Below are 14790 nucleotides of genomic sequence, written 5' to 3'. Positions count from 1 at the left end.
TCTTCTTAGCAGGTTGCTGGCATTTCCCACCAGGTACTGTTCGACGATGGTGCTGCTGACGGCCGGACTGGGTCAGCTGCTGCGGATGTACCTTCAGCGGACTGGACGCACGGTGGCCCCTCGGCCCCTCCTCACTCTCACGGAGTCCGAGGATTTGCTGGTTTTCCCTGGCAAGTACCGCGTTCGGCACCGTCCCCCGAGTGCCTGTCCATACACGTGTCTAAGCCATCAGGTGGCACCCAGATCGAACTCTAGGTGGAATGCGGCCCACCCTCTCCCTGCTGTGACCTGGGCTGTTGTCGGGGGGCATCCGTGGGTCCGTGTGAGGGGTGGATTTGGGTTGTCTCCCACATGGACCCACACACACGTGGCCTCAGACCATTGTGCCACATGCTTGCTCTTCACCACTTTCCCTCGCGCTGCGTGCTCGTGGGGCTGTGCCAATGGTGCCGGGACCGTCGGGGTCCCGCCGCCCCTTCTGCTTCTTGCCACGGGCCCCAGCAGCTCACCGACGGCGGGTGGGCGGCCGGGACTCTGACAGAGCAGCTCGACCCCGTGTTTGCCCCGGGGTCGCCTTCTCCATGTTGGTGGCTGTGGTGTGAGGCCTGCGTCTGCCCGTGAGGCCCGGGGAGGGGACAGGGTGGCTCCTGCTGCCCTCGCTGTCTCGGCCTGTGCCGCGGACCCTTCTCATGGTCTGGACTGTCAATAATGTATTTAAGAGTTTTTTAAAAGTTTTAAGTTTATAGCAAAAGTGAGGGAGAGGTACAGAGACGCCCCTGGCAGGACAGTCTCCCCAGCCGATGTGTTCTCAGCCCCCCCCCCCCGGCTGGGGTGTTAGTCACCAAGGATGAACCTGCTTTGACACGTCACAGGCTCCCCAAAGTTTGTGGTTTATCTCAGCATTCACTGCCGGTTCCTGTGCCGTCTGAGGATGCGTTTTCTCGGTCAGTGTGGTCAGCCGGTCAACCTTGAACTCTTGTGCAGAATGTTTTAGCCAAAATCCCCGAGGAGGCGCAGCCGCCCGCAGCCGCTGCCTTCCAGCCCCTGCAGTCGCCTGCAGCGGGGCGTGGTTCGGGGTGGTCTTCTTCGCCTTTGGCCGCGCAGGGTCCTGGGGGCGGCAGTTCCCCTCCATAAGGAGAGGGGCTCATCGCCTCGGTCCCCGAGTGGGCAGGTTCTCGGTGCGTCAGAGGGTTGTGCGCTAAGTCCCTGCTGTTCTGCAGACGTTACTGATGAGACACTCTCAGTGTTGGAGGAAGTGATGAAGAAATCCCCTTTCATATTAAAAATCATGTTGCCGTATTGGGAAGTCGCACTGATGAGGTTCAAGTCCCACAGGTAAAGGAAAGGTGGTGTCGCACGGTGGCGACCGAACTTTGGGGGCGGGTCCTCCCCCAAACCCTCCGCCCCCGACCCTGGTCACTGGTGGCATCTAACTGGTCAGCGCCGGCCGGCTGGCGAGCAGGGCTGCTCGGGAAGCGAACACCCGTGTGCGGCGAGGGGAAGGTCTCGGCATCATGTGGTCGGTGCCGCAGTGCACTCGAGGGGGTGGCTGTTTTCTGGAGCCAACTTTGTAAAGTGCACTGAACCCTTCTGTGTCCAGTGTCCCCTTGCCAGGGAGCCGGGGAGGGGCCGGGGCTGCTGCCGTCGCGGGCCCTGCGGGCGGGCATGTGCGCGTCCCTGGGGGGTCATGGGTCTTCGGTCCCTCAGGCCACGTCTGCGGCCGTGGCCACATGTGGACACTGAGGACCTGCCGAAGTCCTGGGGTTCGAGGGTTTAGACGGGAAATGAATCAAGCAGATTTGGTGATGTTTTCCCACTGAGGCACCTGAAAAGGCCCATCTCACATCGAAACCCTGGGAAGGTTTGCAGTCGCTGGTCTGGAGCGACTCCGATGCTCCTCCCGTGTCATCGCAGCGAGGGACACCCCCTCCCCACCTTGCGCGGGACACGCGGTGGCGTGTCAGCCGAACGCCGCACCTGGCGGCAGAGCCAGCGCGCGTTTCCTTGTTTTGCAGGTTTGCCGACTGCGCCGTGTTGCTGCTCACGCAGCTGGAGGCCGGCCTCCGGAACGTGTTTGCCGCCGTCAACAGGTGCCCCCGGAGACTGCTGACGGCCGAGGTGCGTGCGCACCAGTGGTGACCGGCGGTGGTGGCCGTCCTCCAGGCCCGGCCGCTGGCTCCCAGTGGCACATCTGTGTCGGCATCAGATGCGCTTCTTAGCCACGAGCTCCCACGTTTGTGTCGCTTCCTCTCGTCGTGATTGTACAGGGTTTGTGTCTGTCTCACGCACGGCTGTGTTTGGTCGTTCCGCGTGTGCCCGGTGGTCTCCCCGTCCTGTCGTGAAACTCGTCACCCGTGTTCTCTCTCCGTAGCCGTTGGTGCCACCCCACAGGGTGGTCCGAGGTCCACCGCACGTCCCTCGTTGAGGACACGGCTTCCTTGTGGCCTAGCTGCACCGTCTCTGGGTGGCTGCCAGGGAGCCCACGGGCCAGGAAAGGCGGCCCCGAGGCACAGGACGGACGGCGCCTGCCGCGCCCCGTTTCCACACTCCTTCCCCTGCTGGTCTCCCCCTCGAGCCCCTTTGTGCTGATGTCCCTCCTGGTCCCGTCCCCGGTCCTGTGCTGTCTCTGCACTTGCCCCTGGAGCCCCCACAGCCGCACCGAGGCAGTCGCCGCGGTGGGAGCCGCCGTCAGACAACACTCGGGCCCGTGTCCCCAGGCTCTGCCTCCGCCCCTGGGTGTCCTGTTTGCTGAGAATCCTCCTGTGGGTTTTGCCCAGCGTCTCAAACTGGCTTTATTTCAGAGAAACTTGTTCGTCTCCCACGAGTTCCCTCTCCTTCATCTTCCCTGTCGCCCGGGCCCCAAACATCAGTGCTTCCTGTGGTTCTGCCTGCACTTTGTTCTCCGTGGCCGGCAGCTCGGTCTCCGCGCAGCTCACGTCAGACTTCGTGCCTTTTCTCTTCGGCACCGAAGCCTCGCCTGGCTGCTCCCGTGCTCAGCTGGGCTGGCCTGCCACCCAGTGGTCACGGCGCCCTCCCTGCTGCACCCACTCTCCCGTGGCCACTGCCTGTCTCCCACCGACGAGCCCCCGGGCCTCGCACACAAGGCTCACGCTTTTGACACAGAGTCGGGGGGGGGGTCTCAGCGTCCGGCCCGGGCTCTCTCCTGCTTCCTCCCCCTGATTTCTCTGGTGCGATTCGGCTCCCCACCGTTCAGTTCCTGAACCACCTGGCTGTCCCCGTTGGTCACCCCCGGCCCCTGCCCGACCCTGTAAGTCCGTGACAGTGGCCGCCCAGAGCGCTGTCTGCGCAGGTTCTCCTGCTGTATGTGGACGCACTGCGGCGTGGCCTCCTGTCGCTCTGTGGAGCTCCCTGGTGCAGGGTCCTTGAGATCAGGGGGCACTCACATTGTCCCCCGGGGCCGACGCCCGGAGCCTGTCACGCAGGCTGTGCCAGTCAGTGTGGTGAGGTTTCAGCAGGAGGAGCAGCACTGCCCGTCCCCACGTGGCTGTGCCGTGTGTCTGTCGGGTTGCGTGCCTTTGACCGAGCAGGCAAACGTGGGACTGTGCCTGCAGACGATGTGACTTCCAAGGAATTTCCCAAATGTCCACCGAGGCTTCTCTCCAGAGAGAGAGCTCAGCGTCGGTTTATCTGCGTTGAGGTCGGAGGGTGAGAGCGACGGCGCCCCTGCCACTCACACGCGGAAGAGAAAAGGCCCTGCACGCAGCCGACTGGGGCAGACGAGAAGCTCCGCCTCCGTGCGGGTGTGTGTGCTCCGCAGGCCGCCGGACGGACGTTTAGAACTGCCCGGGTTTGGGAGCCAAAGGCACAGGCTGCAGAGTCCCCGGCACAGTAAGGGACGCTGAAGAGCCCTTGCTAATGTCTGGTTGAAAACGCAGTATGAAGCGTTAGTAAGTAAGAACGCTTCGTGATAGCTGGCCCCGCAAAGTGCTGACTTCATCTCGTGATGCGTGCAGCCTTCCTGAGCGGGTCGCTGCTCACGCCTGTGGTGCAGAGGGACGCAGCCTCTGGAGGTCGAAGCCGGGCCTGGGACGCTGAGGGTGCTGGCGCCAGAGCCTTCCTCTGAACTCCCCACAGCGACACCAGGGAGGGCTGGAGGAGGTGCCCCGGTGTCCCGGCTTCCTGCGCAGCCCGGCCCCCTGCAGGGGCTGTGTGTCTGCGAGGCTGTGGGACCACCACTGCGAGGGCGTCCGAGCCGAGCCACGCACGGGTGGGGCCCGGGCAGCGCCAGGCCCGCTGCGTTCTCCTGTCCTTAGTGCCGAGTGCTCTGTCCGGACATTCTTCCCAAAGTGCTGCCTGATTTTTCAAAGAGGGTTTCATATTTGCTGCCATGTAGTAGCATTTTTCCTGCTTTGAATAGTACCATTGTGCTTGTATTTTGCTTAAATTGTTTCTTTTTTTTTCTTTCCTTTTCTGAAGTCGACGGCTCTTTACACCACCTTTGACGAAGTAAGTAAACGTAGAAGTTACAAGGTATCTTCAAACAAACACAAAACTAGAGACTGGCCTAAGGCCCGTGCTTGCGGGGAAGCGCTGATAGTCATGTGAACGGGAATCACTGTGGAGGGTTCGGTGCACTTTTCAGGCTGTTGGGGACCCGGTGCTGTTCACCAGGTTCCTGCAGTTACCACAGGCCAGCGCCCTGACATCAGGCGGCACCAGCAGGCGCGGGGCGGGCCCTGTGTGCGCTGTGACGACTGTGGAGATGCACCTGTTGGGCGGAAGGGGCGCTCCCTCGTTTTGCACGTGAAACGCAGCCGCAAGGCTGTCGTGTGCGCTGACACGTGCCATCCACATGTTCTGGGGGTGGGATTCGGAAGGTAGCATTGCCATTGGAAACACCTCTTCTCCCCCCTGGAGTGTGAAGGCTTTTGTTTGCACTGTCCTGGATGCCAATTCCCCTGCACCTTGGAGTTAGCCCGCAAGAGGAAGCAGGGGGTCTCTGTGGGGGCGCAGGCATCCGGGCCATGCTGCCTCAGGGTGGTTATTGAGTCCTCAGCAGAAAGGCGGTAGGGGATTGAGGAGGTCACGTGCTGACCTGCAGTCTGCTCTACCAGGTGAATGGTTTGAGGTTAGTAACCGCACACTCGGTGCCGTGGGGTTAGACCAGGCGGCACAGCCAGGCCTGTGTGGGGTGGGGGTGGGGGTGCGGGGCCGGACCAGGCTGGGGTTCCACCGTCCGAGTGCTGTGTGGCTCAGGAAGTGACTGGAAGATGCCAGGCACACTCACATGTGTACATGCAAACACACACACTATACACAGGTGCAAGAACATGTAAGTACATGTACACACATGCATACAACACACTTGCATTTACCAACACATGTGGGCACATGAACAGATGCTCGTGCAAGTATACACAAACATGCATGTGTGCCTGTAAACGCACATACAATATACGGGTGCTCGTGTGCACGCATACACGTGGGTACATGTAGACACATGCACACACAGACATGCCCACACAGTGAAGGACACGTGTGCACTCAAGGTCACCGAACAGGGGGAGAGGAGCCCCCTGACTGGTACCGGCCTCCCGTGCCACTGCCCCAGTTTCATCTGGCCGTCGCGGGAAGTTCTGAACTCACTTGTTTGTGCCGTTTCAGATCTTGGCAGAGCACCTGGGTGACGGCAGGACCAACCAGCTTCCTCTGCTCCTCGGAGAGCCCGCGATGGTAAAGTGTCCGACTCCTCGGTCCGCTGCTCTCGTCTGTGTGCGAGTGACGCGCGGTTCCCAAAGCAGCCTTCGCCCCGGCCCAGGCTCCGTGGCTCATGCCAGCTCACGGAGTCGCTGAGCTGCCGTGCGGTCCGAGCCCACGTCACCACTCGGGTGGGGCCGGCAGGGGTGCTGGCGGCGCAGGCCCACCTCCTGGGCGCCGTGGCCAAGCAGCCCAGTGCCCGGGACTGCGAGGCCTGGCTGGTGGCGTGGACTGTGCTCTGGGAGGCAGCAGCGTCAGTCAGGGGAGAGGGACGGGGGTGCCAGGCGGAGGAGCGTCCGTGGCCGTTCAGAGCCGTGGCATCACTGTTTCGAGTTTCACGAAGGTGTTGGGGCGACTCCTTGGACTGTCAGCAGTTCTGTGCTCGCTCCTCCAAACCGGGGCTGGCGGCCGCGGCGCTGCTGTGCCACGCAGACCCGCACGCAGGCCGGGCGCCCCTTCCCGCCGCTGGGAAATTAGGGCGGCGAGTGCCTTGCCCAGCACCTTCTCTGTCTTGAACCTGGGACACCTCCATGCCCCGCGGTTTGCCTGGGTCAGCAGCGCTCGGCCCCTTCCCCTCGAACCTGCAGGGCAGGCCCCGGACGTGGGCCGTTTAGAGGACAGCAGATGACAGGGGGGTGCCTGAGGGGCCGTGGGGCGCAGTGCTGGGGGGGTCCTCTGTTGCCTTGGAGACCTGGCTCCCAGACGCTCACTCAGCAGCTCTGTCGCTCACAGGAGGTGACGACAGGAAAGGGCGTGTTGCTCCGGCCCCGTAGCTCAGTTGGTTAGAGCACTGTCCCCACGCACACGGTTTCGGGTTCAGTCCCAGGGAGGGCACGCGCGAGAATCAACCAGTGATGCATGGGTGCCTCGGGCAACAAATCGGTGCCTCTTCTCTTTCCCTTTCCCCCTCCCCCTCTTCCTCCCCGCCCCCTTCCTCTCCCTCTCAAATCAATAAGTAAAAATCAAAAAGAGGAAAAGAACGGGTGAGTTTCATTTACCACTGGGCCAGGGGCCTAGGCCCCAGGCTCCTTTCCAGTCTCGCCCCCAGTGGCAGGGTGCGGCGAGGAGAGGGCTTCCCAGGAGAGTTCAGCTGGTTCCGTGCAGCCCGGTGGCCGTGAGCTCCGCCTCTCGGGGGCCGGCTCCAGCCTGCACGCTGCTCCTTAACCGTGTCGGGTGGGGCCCGCCGCCTCCCTCCCCTCTGCCGAGACCACTCACAGCGGGTTTTCTCTGTCTGCTTTCTGGAAGGAGTTTCTCTGGGACTTCCTGAACCACCAGGAGGGCCCCCGCGTCAGAGACCACCTGAGCCACGGTGAGGTCAGCTTGCCCAGCTTCCCCAGGGGGGTGGCGGCTCAGCTGCTCTCGTTCTCCCTGGTGCTTCTGCTGAGGTTCGTGGGTGGAGACGCCGCGTCAGAGTTGAAGGTACCGTGTCAGGGAGAAGGCCGATCACTGTTGCTCAGCTCGGAGATGTAGAGCTTATTTGTAATGCAATTAACTGTTCCTCATCTTAATTTGTGTGGCCTCCGTGGGGACGAGTGGGTGTGGGCTGGTTAGGTATACACATGTGACCCCGGCAACGAGTAAGCCAGCGCTGCCCTGGTCTGGAGAAACGTAACCCATTTCTCAAGAGCACCTTCGTATGGGAAGCTGCAAACCGAAGAACCGGACTAGGAGGCAGGACTCGCCGAGTATTTGGAACGGAGAATTTTACAGGCGTCTGTCTCATGGGCGGATGCAGTGTCCATCAGAAAACTAATTCTTTACTGTAGTGACATAAATGACTCGGGTTACAATGTTACTGATATTTCCATCTTTCCAGATGTTACGTGCCATAAGTACTGTTAGAGCCGTTTAGCAGCTCCAACACGGCAGGAACAGTGATCTGGTGGAAGGGGAGTAGCTAGGAAGTTGGGGGAGAGCGGGCCGGAGGGGCGCCTGCCAGGCCGACTCAGGACGGCGGACAGCAGGCCCTCTGCACCGGCCGTCCAGCCGCCGGGCCAGGGTCCTGCTCTCCCCACTCCCCCGCCTCCCAGGTTCTGCCCTCCCTGGAGAAAGGCGTCCCAGCCCGTGCGCCGCCCCCCCCCCAAGACCCGTGGCCGCCACGGGTCTGCCCGCTCACTGTGTCCTCAGCACAGCAGGCAGATGGGGCTCGGTTTCCCTGCTCAGGAGCCGCCGGCTGTCACCTCCGGGCAGAGCCCGTGCCTGGCTCTATGCGCCATCACGGACCTTCCTGCCATGGGTCCTGGCTGCCCCCCACATGGGGACCCCAAGGGCCCCTTCTGCATCTTGTGACCTTGTCTCGGGACCCCCTGCCCCCACCGCTGTGCGACCTCGGACTTGGGGTGAACGTGCAGCCACTCGTCGTCAGTCTTGTGACACCGAGGACCCAGGCACTCCCTGCTCACGCAGGACGGCCGCTGACCCCTGCCCGCCCCCGCCCCCGCCCCCGACGCCTCGTTTGCCCTGGTCTCCTCCCAGCTGACTTGGGCTTTCTGCTCCCAGTGGTGCCGGCTACACTCGATGGCGTTTTCACTGTTTCCAGGGTTTGTGTGTTTAGCAGTTACGCATTCAGAACCACGTAATTCTCTCTTGGTTGTATTGATGTTTTTTAAAGTATTTTACTTCTTTATTTTTAGAGAGAGGGGAAGGGGGGAGAAAGAGGGAGAGAAACATCAATGTGTGGTTGCCTCTCATGCGCCTCCTACTGGGGACCTGGCCTGCAACCCAGGTGTGTGCCCTGACTGGGAATCGAACTGGCGACCCTTTGCTTCACAGGCTTGTACTCAATCCACTGAGCTACACCAGCCAGGGCTGTGGATTTTTAATGTTTAATCCTGTCTTTAGGAGGATCTGTTCAGTTTTCCAAATGTTTAGAATCTCTTTTTCTCATTTATTTCTGGTCGTCTTGCACTGTGGACGAGAGTGGGTGTGGCCTTTTTGTTGCTGATCGTGGCTTCTTTTGAAGCCATTCTATTGGTCGTGAGGGGACTGCGCCTCACTCCTTCTCTAAAGAAGAGCATTGCAGGGGGGGGGTCACATGAAGGGAAGTGATGGGAGATCGGACTCCCACGTGGCTCGAAACACTCAGGAGGAGGCGAGAGCGGGAGGCCAGACCAAGAGCTGAGCGACCCCTGTCTGTTTCCTCTCCGCCAGGAAGCAGCTGCGGTGCAGCCGCTGGTCCGTCTCGCGGCTGGGTACAGCGCCCGCTTCCACCCCGCGGCCCTGCTCCGGAAGCAGGTGAGGACACAGCCCTGCTGCACGGCTGCCCCGTCGCGGCAGCTCTGGGGGCGGCAGATCTGGCTTCCTAACTGTGGCCTCGGGCGCCGGCTCAGCGGCATGGTGTCGGGCACGCTGCCCGGTCCTTCTGAGCTGTGGGCTCCGCGTGCCACAGCTGGAGTGACGGTGACGTGTGTGTCATCGGGTGGCTCTCACACTACGTGGGCGACTGCGGACGGAGCCTGGCAGGCTGTTCCAATTGTCGTCATCAGCCCCGGACCGGCTGCTCGTCCATGATGGAGAACATCACATCTTCTTACCAGCTTTTGCTGACTTGTACGTTCTCTGTTTACTCACAAGCAAACAGAAAAACGGGGCGTGCTCCTGCCAGGCGGCTCCAGTTTGGATGTTAGCTCAGGTCGCGCTTCACTCTGTGCCATGCAAAGCGTGGAGGTGGCCCCCGGGTACAGGCGGGCTGGGCCCACACTGGCTCGGAAGTTCATTGGGGAGACCAAGCTGTGCCAGACGCTGTGGGGATGGCACAGATGCCCGGGGTCGTCTGCCAAGGTGACGAGGGGAAAGGCACCTTGTGAAGCCCCGGCCTAGCGACCACTGACAAGCAGGGACACCAGGGAGAAAGTTCTCTTCTCGGTGGACATGCAGAGATGGGCACACCGCCGTGCCCATGTGGTGTGAGGGTTTGGCCCTGTGCCATGTCAGGTTCTCAGGGCCATGCACTGGTTGTTGCACTCGGCCGGGCAGGGTCTGAGCTTCCCAAGGTCAGTCTGCCCCTGACTCTGGGGAGGACACCGGTGCCTGCCTGAGGGCAGCCGGGTGGGAGAAACCAGGAGGGAGAGGAGCTTCAGGAGGGAGGCTTTGCCCTTCAGCCCCACCAGGCTTCGTGGCTGCAACTGCTGCCTCCTGCCCCCGGCCCCCACCCTGTCCCTTCCCCACAGGGGATCTCAGGCCGCCGAGTTCGCCCGTCACTCTCGCTGTGCCGCCTGGTACGCGCTTCTTGTTTAGCAGAAGCTCTCGCACCCTCTTCTCTTCGAGGTGATGGCTCGGGTGTGTACAGCTGCCTCCCAAGTCACTACGTTCAGCCGTGCTGACAACAGCCACCTAACTTACTGCCCTTCCGCACATCCAGCGTTTGGGATGGGCCGTGGGGACTGCCGTCCCATCTCATGGCGGAACCCAGTGCTGGCCGTGACCTCCGAGGCCTCACCAGGGACAGGCCCCCCCCAGCGGCCTGGTGCCCTCTGTCGGGTGCTAGGGACCGGCCGCCCACTAAATCCAGCCCTCACTGGGGTGGGACCCGCCTCCGAGCCTAATCGCCGGGGCGTTGGGAGAACTTCTGGACATGACCCGCCCTGCCCTTCCTACCCGAGACAGTGGGAAACTGACACCGCAGCCTCGTTTTCAGGCATAGGGCCTTGTCACAGTGTCCCAGACACGCTTCCAGAGAGACCGTAGCACCCGTGACAAGGTAAAAGCACTTTCTGGAACTCCACCGTGACACCTTTACAAGCACGGAGACCTCTCCCTCTCAGGTGCTGGGCTGCGAGACATGCATCCGGGGCTGGCCGCTGCCGCCTCCGCCCGAGGAAGCCGGGAGGGAAGCAGCCAGGTGAGCCGCGCCCCCCGAGGTGCAGGCCTGGAGGTCCTAGGTCGGCCAAGCTCGCAGCCTCGGGTGGGGGACACCCCGCAGGGACAGGGAGGCCGCGGGGCACGGGGGTCTGGCTCGTAGGAGAGCAGTGGGGCCCGAGAAACTCGGGTCGCAGAGTCGGGCCGGCAGAGTCCCTGGTCACCTTGGCCAGCAGAGCGCTGTGCACCGCCATCCCCACCGCCTCCGGCGGCGGCTTCTTAGTTCGCACTTGGGAGAACCAAGTTGCAGGTGAAGTGCGTCGCTCAGTAACCCAGTCACGTGAACACAGGGACGGCGGGGCAGGGCCTGCTGGAGCATGGTTGGTCGGGTGAGCACATGGGTGTGATGACTTATAGTTGTGATCTGGACGTGTCACCTGAAATGCCACGTGGTACACTCGCGTGTGATATTGTTTAGTTACAGAATGATGTGCTTGTGAGTTTGGAATAAAAGGTTTTGGGATAAGGGAGGGGCGTTACTTGTGCCAGACCCTGGACTAATTTGCATGGGCACTAATTAGGCATCTTCGTTACTGTCAGGTAATTTAAATATTTTCTATTTTTCAGATTAGAAGAGAATTCTGAAATAAGCGCCTGCAACTCTTTAATTATAAAAATCATGCGTGAACTGTACGGCCACATCCCTGAGAACCACCGTGTCCTCAGTGACTTGGAGGACGTTCCTGTTGAGAGGTGAGTGCCGTCCTGAAAACCGTTGAAAAGTGGGCGAGCGGGTCAGGGTCGGAGTCTTAGCTGCTTTCTCTGCGGCACGTTTGACGGGCGTGGCAGTGGCGTCGGTGTTCACGGCTGCTCCCCAAGAGGAGCTACAGATGAGCCTCGCGTGTCTCTGTGCACACGCCGGGCTGCCTGGTGACCGCTCGCCGCGGTCAAGCCTGCGCAGACCGCGCCCGAGCCGAGATTACCGGGGCGCTAGTGACCGGGAGCAGGCACCGGCTGGCCACGCCCCCGGATCCAGTGTAGCTGCTGGTGCAGGTGTGGTGGGACCAGCAGCCTCACGCTCTGACCCGCAGGTGGCCCCGGCTGCTCCCTGGGCTCTGCGGCATCCACGTCCCAACCCTGTTCTGGCCCCGAGCCGCGCTGGAGGTGCTGACCCTGCTCAGAGGCATCAGCTCCCGCTGCGCCCGTGTGGCCCTGCAGGTGGCCGCCTCCTTGGAGCAGAGACAGCGGCAGTGGGCGGAGAAGGCGCTGCGCTCGCGGCAGAGGCGGAACTTCCTGCACATGCTGAGCAGGTGAGAGGCTCACACTGGGGCGAGAGTCGCCTGCGGATGCAGGTTGGGTTCTTCAGAGGAAGTGCTTCTTTTTAGAGAAAGTTACGGGACCTATTTTAACACGGTCGTCTTTTCGATCCGAACAAGTGCTTGGAGCACAAACGTCACGGCAGGTCACCTGGGACATGCCGGAGGCCGGGCTTCTCATGAGTGTCCCCCTCAGGACATCGCCGCTTTGGACAGATGCCCATGGCTTTGAGTTGGGCGGTGTCTGAAGTCGCTTGCTCCTGGGTCACTCCTGGGGTGTGCACCCGAGTCCCTCTCTGCCCGGCAGTTTGCAGGGGGTGCTCGTGACGTCACTTCCTCCCCCGACAGCCTGGTGTTAGGCCTCTGCCAGTGCCACGGGGAAGGTGGCCCCTCACGTCCACTGGAGCTGCTCAGGGCCGCAGAGGTGTGGGGCCCACTCCACATGGAAGCCGCTTCCGGGTCTTCCCGCGTGACCCACTGCCCGTCAGGTTGTGAGGAAGACGCTGACAGGTGCAGAGAGAAAGGGGCGTTACGTCCAGGAGGGCGGTGCCAGCCGCTGCAGCGCAGGGGCCTCTGGCTCAGACTGGGGCAGAGGTGTGGGCAGCCCAAGAGGGACTCGGCGTGTGCAGGGCCGGGCCGGCGGCAGCGGGGCTTCCCGCACACCTCGGGCATTCCTGCCACGCCGCCTGGGGAGACGGCGGCAGACTCGGAGGGCTCTTTGGAGAAGCTTGGATTTCAGGACTCCAGACACAGGGCTGGCCGGGCGCAGCACTGTTTTCTTTGTGAGACCGAGAACCATCTCATTTAACGAACTGTGGCTCCTTTTGCGCACTTTCAGCACCAAGCTGCTGTCTCCGGCGCTGACCCTGGTGTTGTTGCTGATCACCCTGGAGCTGCTCAGCGTGCGGGAGGTCCTCAGGAAGACGGCCCGGGGGCACCGGCAGTACCTCAGGTGCGTGCGTCCTGCCCCTGGGGAGAGCACCCGGTGTCCGGAACGGAACAGTCTGTACTGCCCTTGGGTATTTTCCCTGCTGATTTTCTAGAAACCCCGTGGCCTGCCAGGGCCGCCGTGGCTCAGTTGGTTGGTGCGTCCTGTGACCCAAGGGCTGTGGGCTCAAGTCCCAGTCAGGGCGCAGGCCGCGGCGGCCCCTGGCCCAGGCGCACACGGGAGGCGACCGAGCGATGCGGCCTCCCTGCCTCTCTCCCTAAAACCACGGAAGACCCCCCGCGGGTGAGGGTGAAGGGAAAGCCCCGCCGCCTGCCTGGCCCTGCCCTCGTCTTCACGGTTTCATGGGGCCCGTGAGCGGTCGGGGGGGCTCCCTGTGCACTGTCTGTGCGAAAGTTACGGCGACCTCCCGGAGAACGTGCTGGGCGGCCCTGGCCGCGTCCAGCCATCTTTCCCGCAGGGGAGCCAACGCCGCTGCTGTTTTGAGCGCCGTGCAGACACCCCAAGTCAGGGTCAGGGCTCAAAACCAAGTCTGTGCTTCACGGCAAACACCCCCCACTGTGGGGAGCCCACTCGGCGGGGGCCCGGGTCTGGGGTCCGAGAGCAGGACACCCTTCATGTGACAGGTTTCACAGGCAGCGACGCTGGTGCAGAGGCAGCCCCAGGACGTGGCCGGGGGGTCGGTGTCCAGGGGCGGCCCGCCTCTTGCTCCCATAGGCCCCCGGGTTTCGCTGGCTCTGAGCTTCGAGGGCAGCAGGCAACTCTCGGGCCGTCCTGTGCACAGCAGGATGGCTGATGGCACCCCGGCCGCCCCGCCCGGAGCCCACGGCTCCCCCAGTGTGACGGACAGGGTGGCTTAGGTGACGCACTGTCCCCTTGACTGAAAACCCTCTCAGGCGGGAACTGCTCACATGACAGAGAAGCCCGGGCAGTCCTGAGTTCTTCTTCCACCTCCCCGGTTAGGGCTCGTCCAGACTTCAGAAGTCGGAGTGGACTTCAGGGCACTAACTTCTTGGGGGACTGTGAGCAGAGCTCAGAAAACGCAGGAGCCCCGCTCCCGTCAGAGCGCCCTCTGTGGGCACTCGGTAGGACCTCTGATGAAACACACAGTGAGACCACGGGCTGTCTCCAAGTGGGGGTCTCCCAGGACACGGGAACCCCCGTCCTGGAGGGTGAGAGCTGACGGGCAGGCGGACACGGGTCTCTCGGTGCCTGGAGGGCGGTTCACCGCCACGTAGGAGGTTAAGGCCTAGCGTGCACACCCGGCCCCGACCCGAGCACACATCTGAAAAGGCAGGGTGGGTGGGACTCCTGGGCCCCACCAGTGACGGCCTCTGCAGGGGCCGCCTCCACGTGACTTGTGTCCTCTGTCCCCTCGTGTGCACGCCCTCTTCTCAGACCGGCAGACACAGGCAGAGAGAGCGTGCAGTCGTTCCCACGTTGTCCAGGAACACACAGCGATGACTGCTTTTCTGAGCAGGTTCCTGAAGGCGCTGCTGCAGTACACGGAGAACCTGGAGGTGCAGAGCAGCTGCGGGAGGAACCAGTGGGGCAGGGTGGTGGCGCTCACGCACGCGGCGCTGCTGAGGATCCAGGCTTTCGGGGAGACGCGGCAGATGCTGGTCCACTCGGCCGGGAAGCCCGAGTGAAGGGTCCTGGGAAAGCCCTGGTCAGGGCCCCGTGGGGACCAGAGCTCCGTGGCGGGCCAGCTGGAAATGCAGAGGTGGGCGGTTCCTGGGACACTCAGTCCCCCTGCATGAGGCCGTGTCCCCCTCGATCCATGCACCAGGGGACACGTTCTGTCAGCTTGTCCCCTTCCGGGTGCCGGGAGGCTCGGCTTCGTGGGCGAGGCGGGCGGCCTGGCCTTGACCACGGAGGACGCTGGTCTGTGGTGAGCAGCCGCTGCGTGGGCAGTGACTGCGCCCGTGGACACTTCCGCCTGCCCTTCGGGTCTGATTGATGAGTCCCACTGAACCAGTGTTGGTCTGTATAAAATGATACTATTTTTGTCAC

At 62.5% G+C, this 14790-nt stretch overlaps 1 protein-coding gene across 4 annotated transcripts in view; it reads left to right on the top strand.

Annotated features, from left to right (window-relative positions):
* Positions 1 to 14790, top strand: part of ERMARD (ER membrane associated RNA degradation) — a 22827-nt gene extending 8037 nt beyond the window's left edge. For 3 of the 4 annotated variants that reach the window (XM_037126088.2, XM_053668734.1, XM_053668733.1), the window contains 12 exons: positions 34 to 170; positions 1221 to 1335; positions 2016 to 2118; positions 4438 to 4467; positions 5626 to 5694; positions 6964 to 7137; positions 8869 to 8952; positions 10482 to 10558; positions 11143 to 11268; positions 11607 to 11825; positions 12670 to 12783; positions 14258 to 14790. In XM_037126088.2, the coding sequence (XP_036981983.2) occupies positions 34 to 170; positions 1221 to 1335; positions 2016 to 2118; positions 4438 to 4467; positions 5626 to 5694; positions 6964 to 7137; positions 8869 to 8952; positions 10482 to 10558; positions 11143 to 11268; positions 11607 to 11825; positions 12670 to 12783; positions 14258 to 14426 (1417 nt within the window). In that variant the 3' untranslated portion in view covers positions 14427 to 14790. Of the gene's footprint in view, positions 1 to 33; positions 171 to 1220; positions 1336 to 2015; positions 2119 to 4437; positions 4468 to 5625; positions 5695 to 6963; positions 7138 to 8868; positions 8953 to 10481; positions 10559 to 11142; positions 11269 to 11606; positions 11826 to 12669; positions 12784 to 14183 lie in introns of all 4 variants that reach the window. The other variant, XM_053668732.1, reaches the window with a different exon arrangement.

Source organism: Artibeus jamaicensis, unplaced genomic scaffold, assembly GCF_021234435.1.
Source record: "Artibeus jamaicensis isolate MK-2021 breed Jamaican fruit bat unplaced genomic scaffold, CSHL_Jam_final contig_497, whole genome shotgun sequence".
NCBI classification, from domain to species: domain Eukaryota; kingdom Metazoa; phylum Chordata; class Mammalia; order Chiroptera; family Phyllostomidae; genus Artibeus; species Artibeus jamaicensis.
Note: the sequence above shows the minus strand (reverse complement) of the source record. Positions and strands in the feature narration are given on the sequence as shown.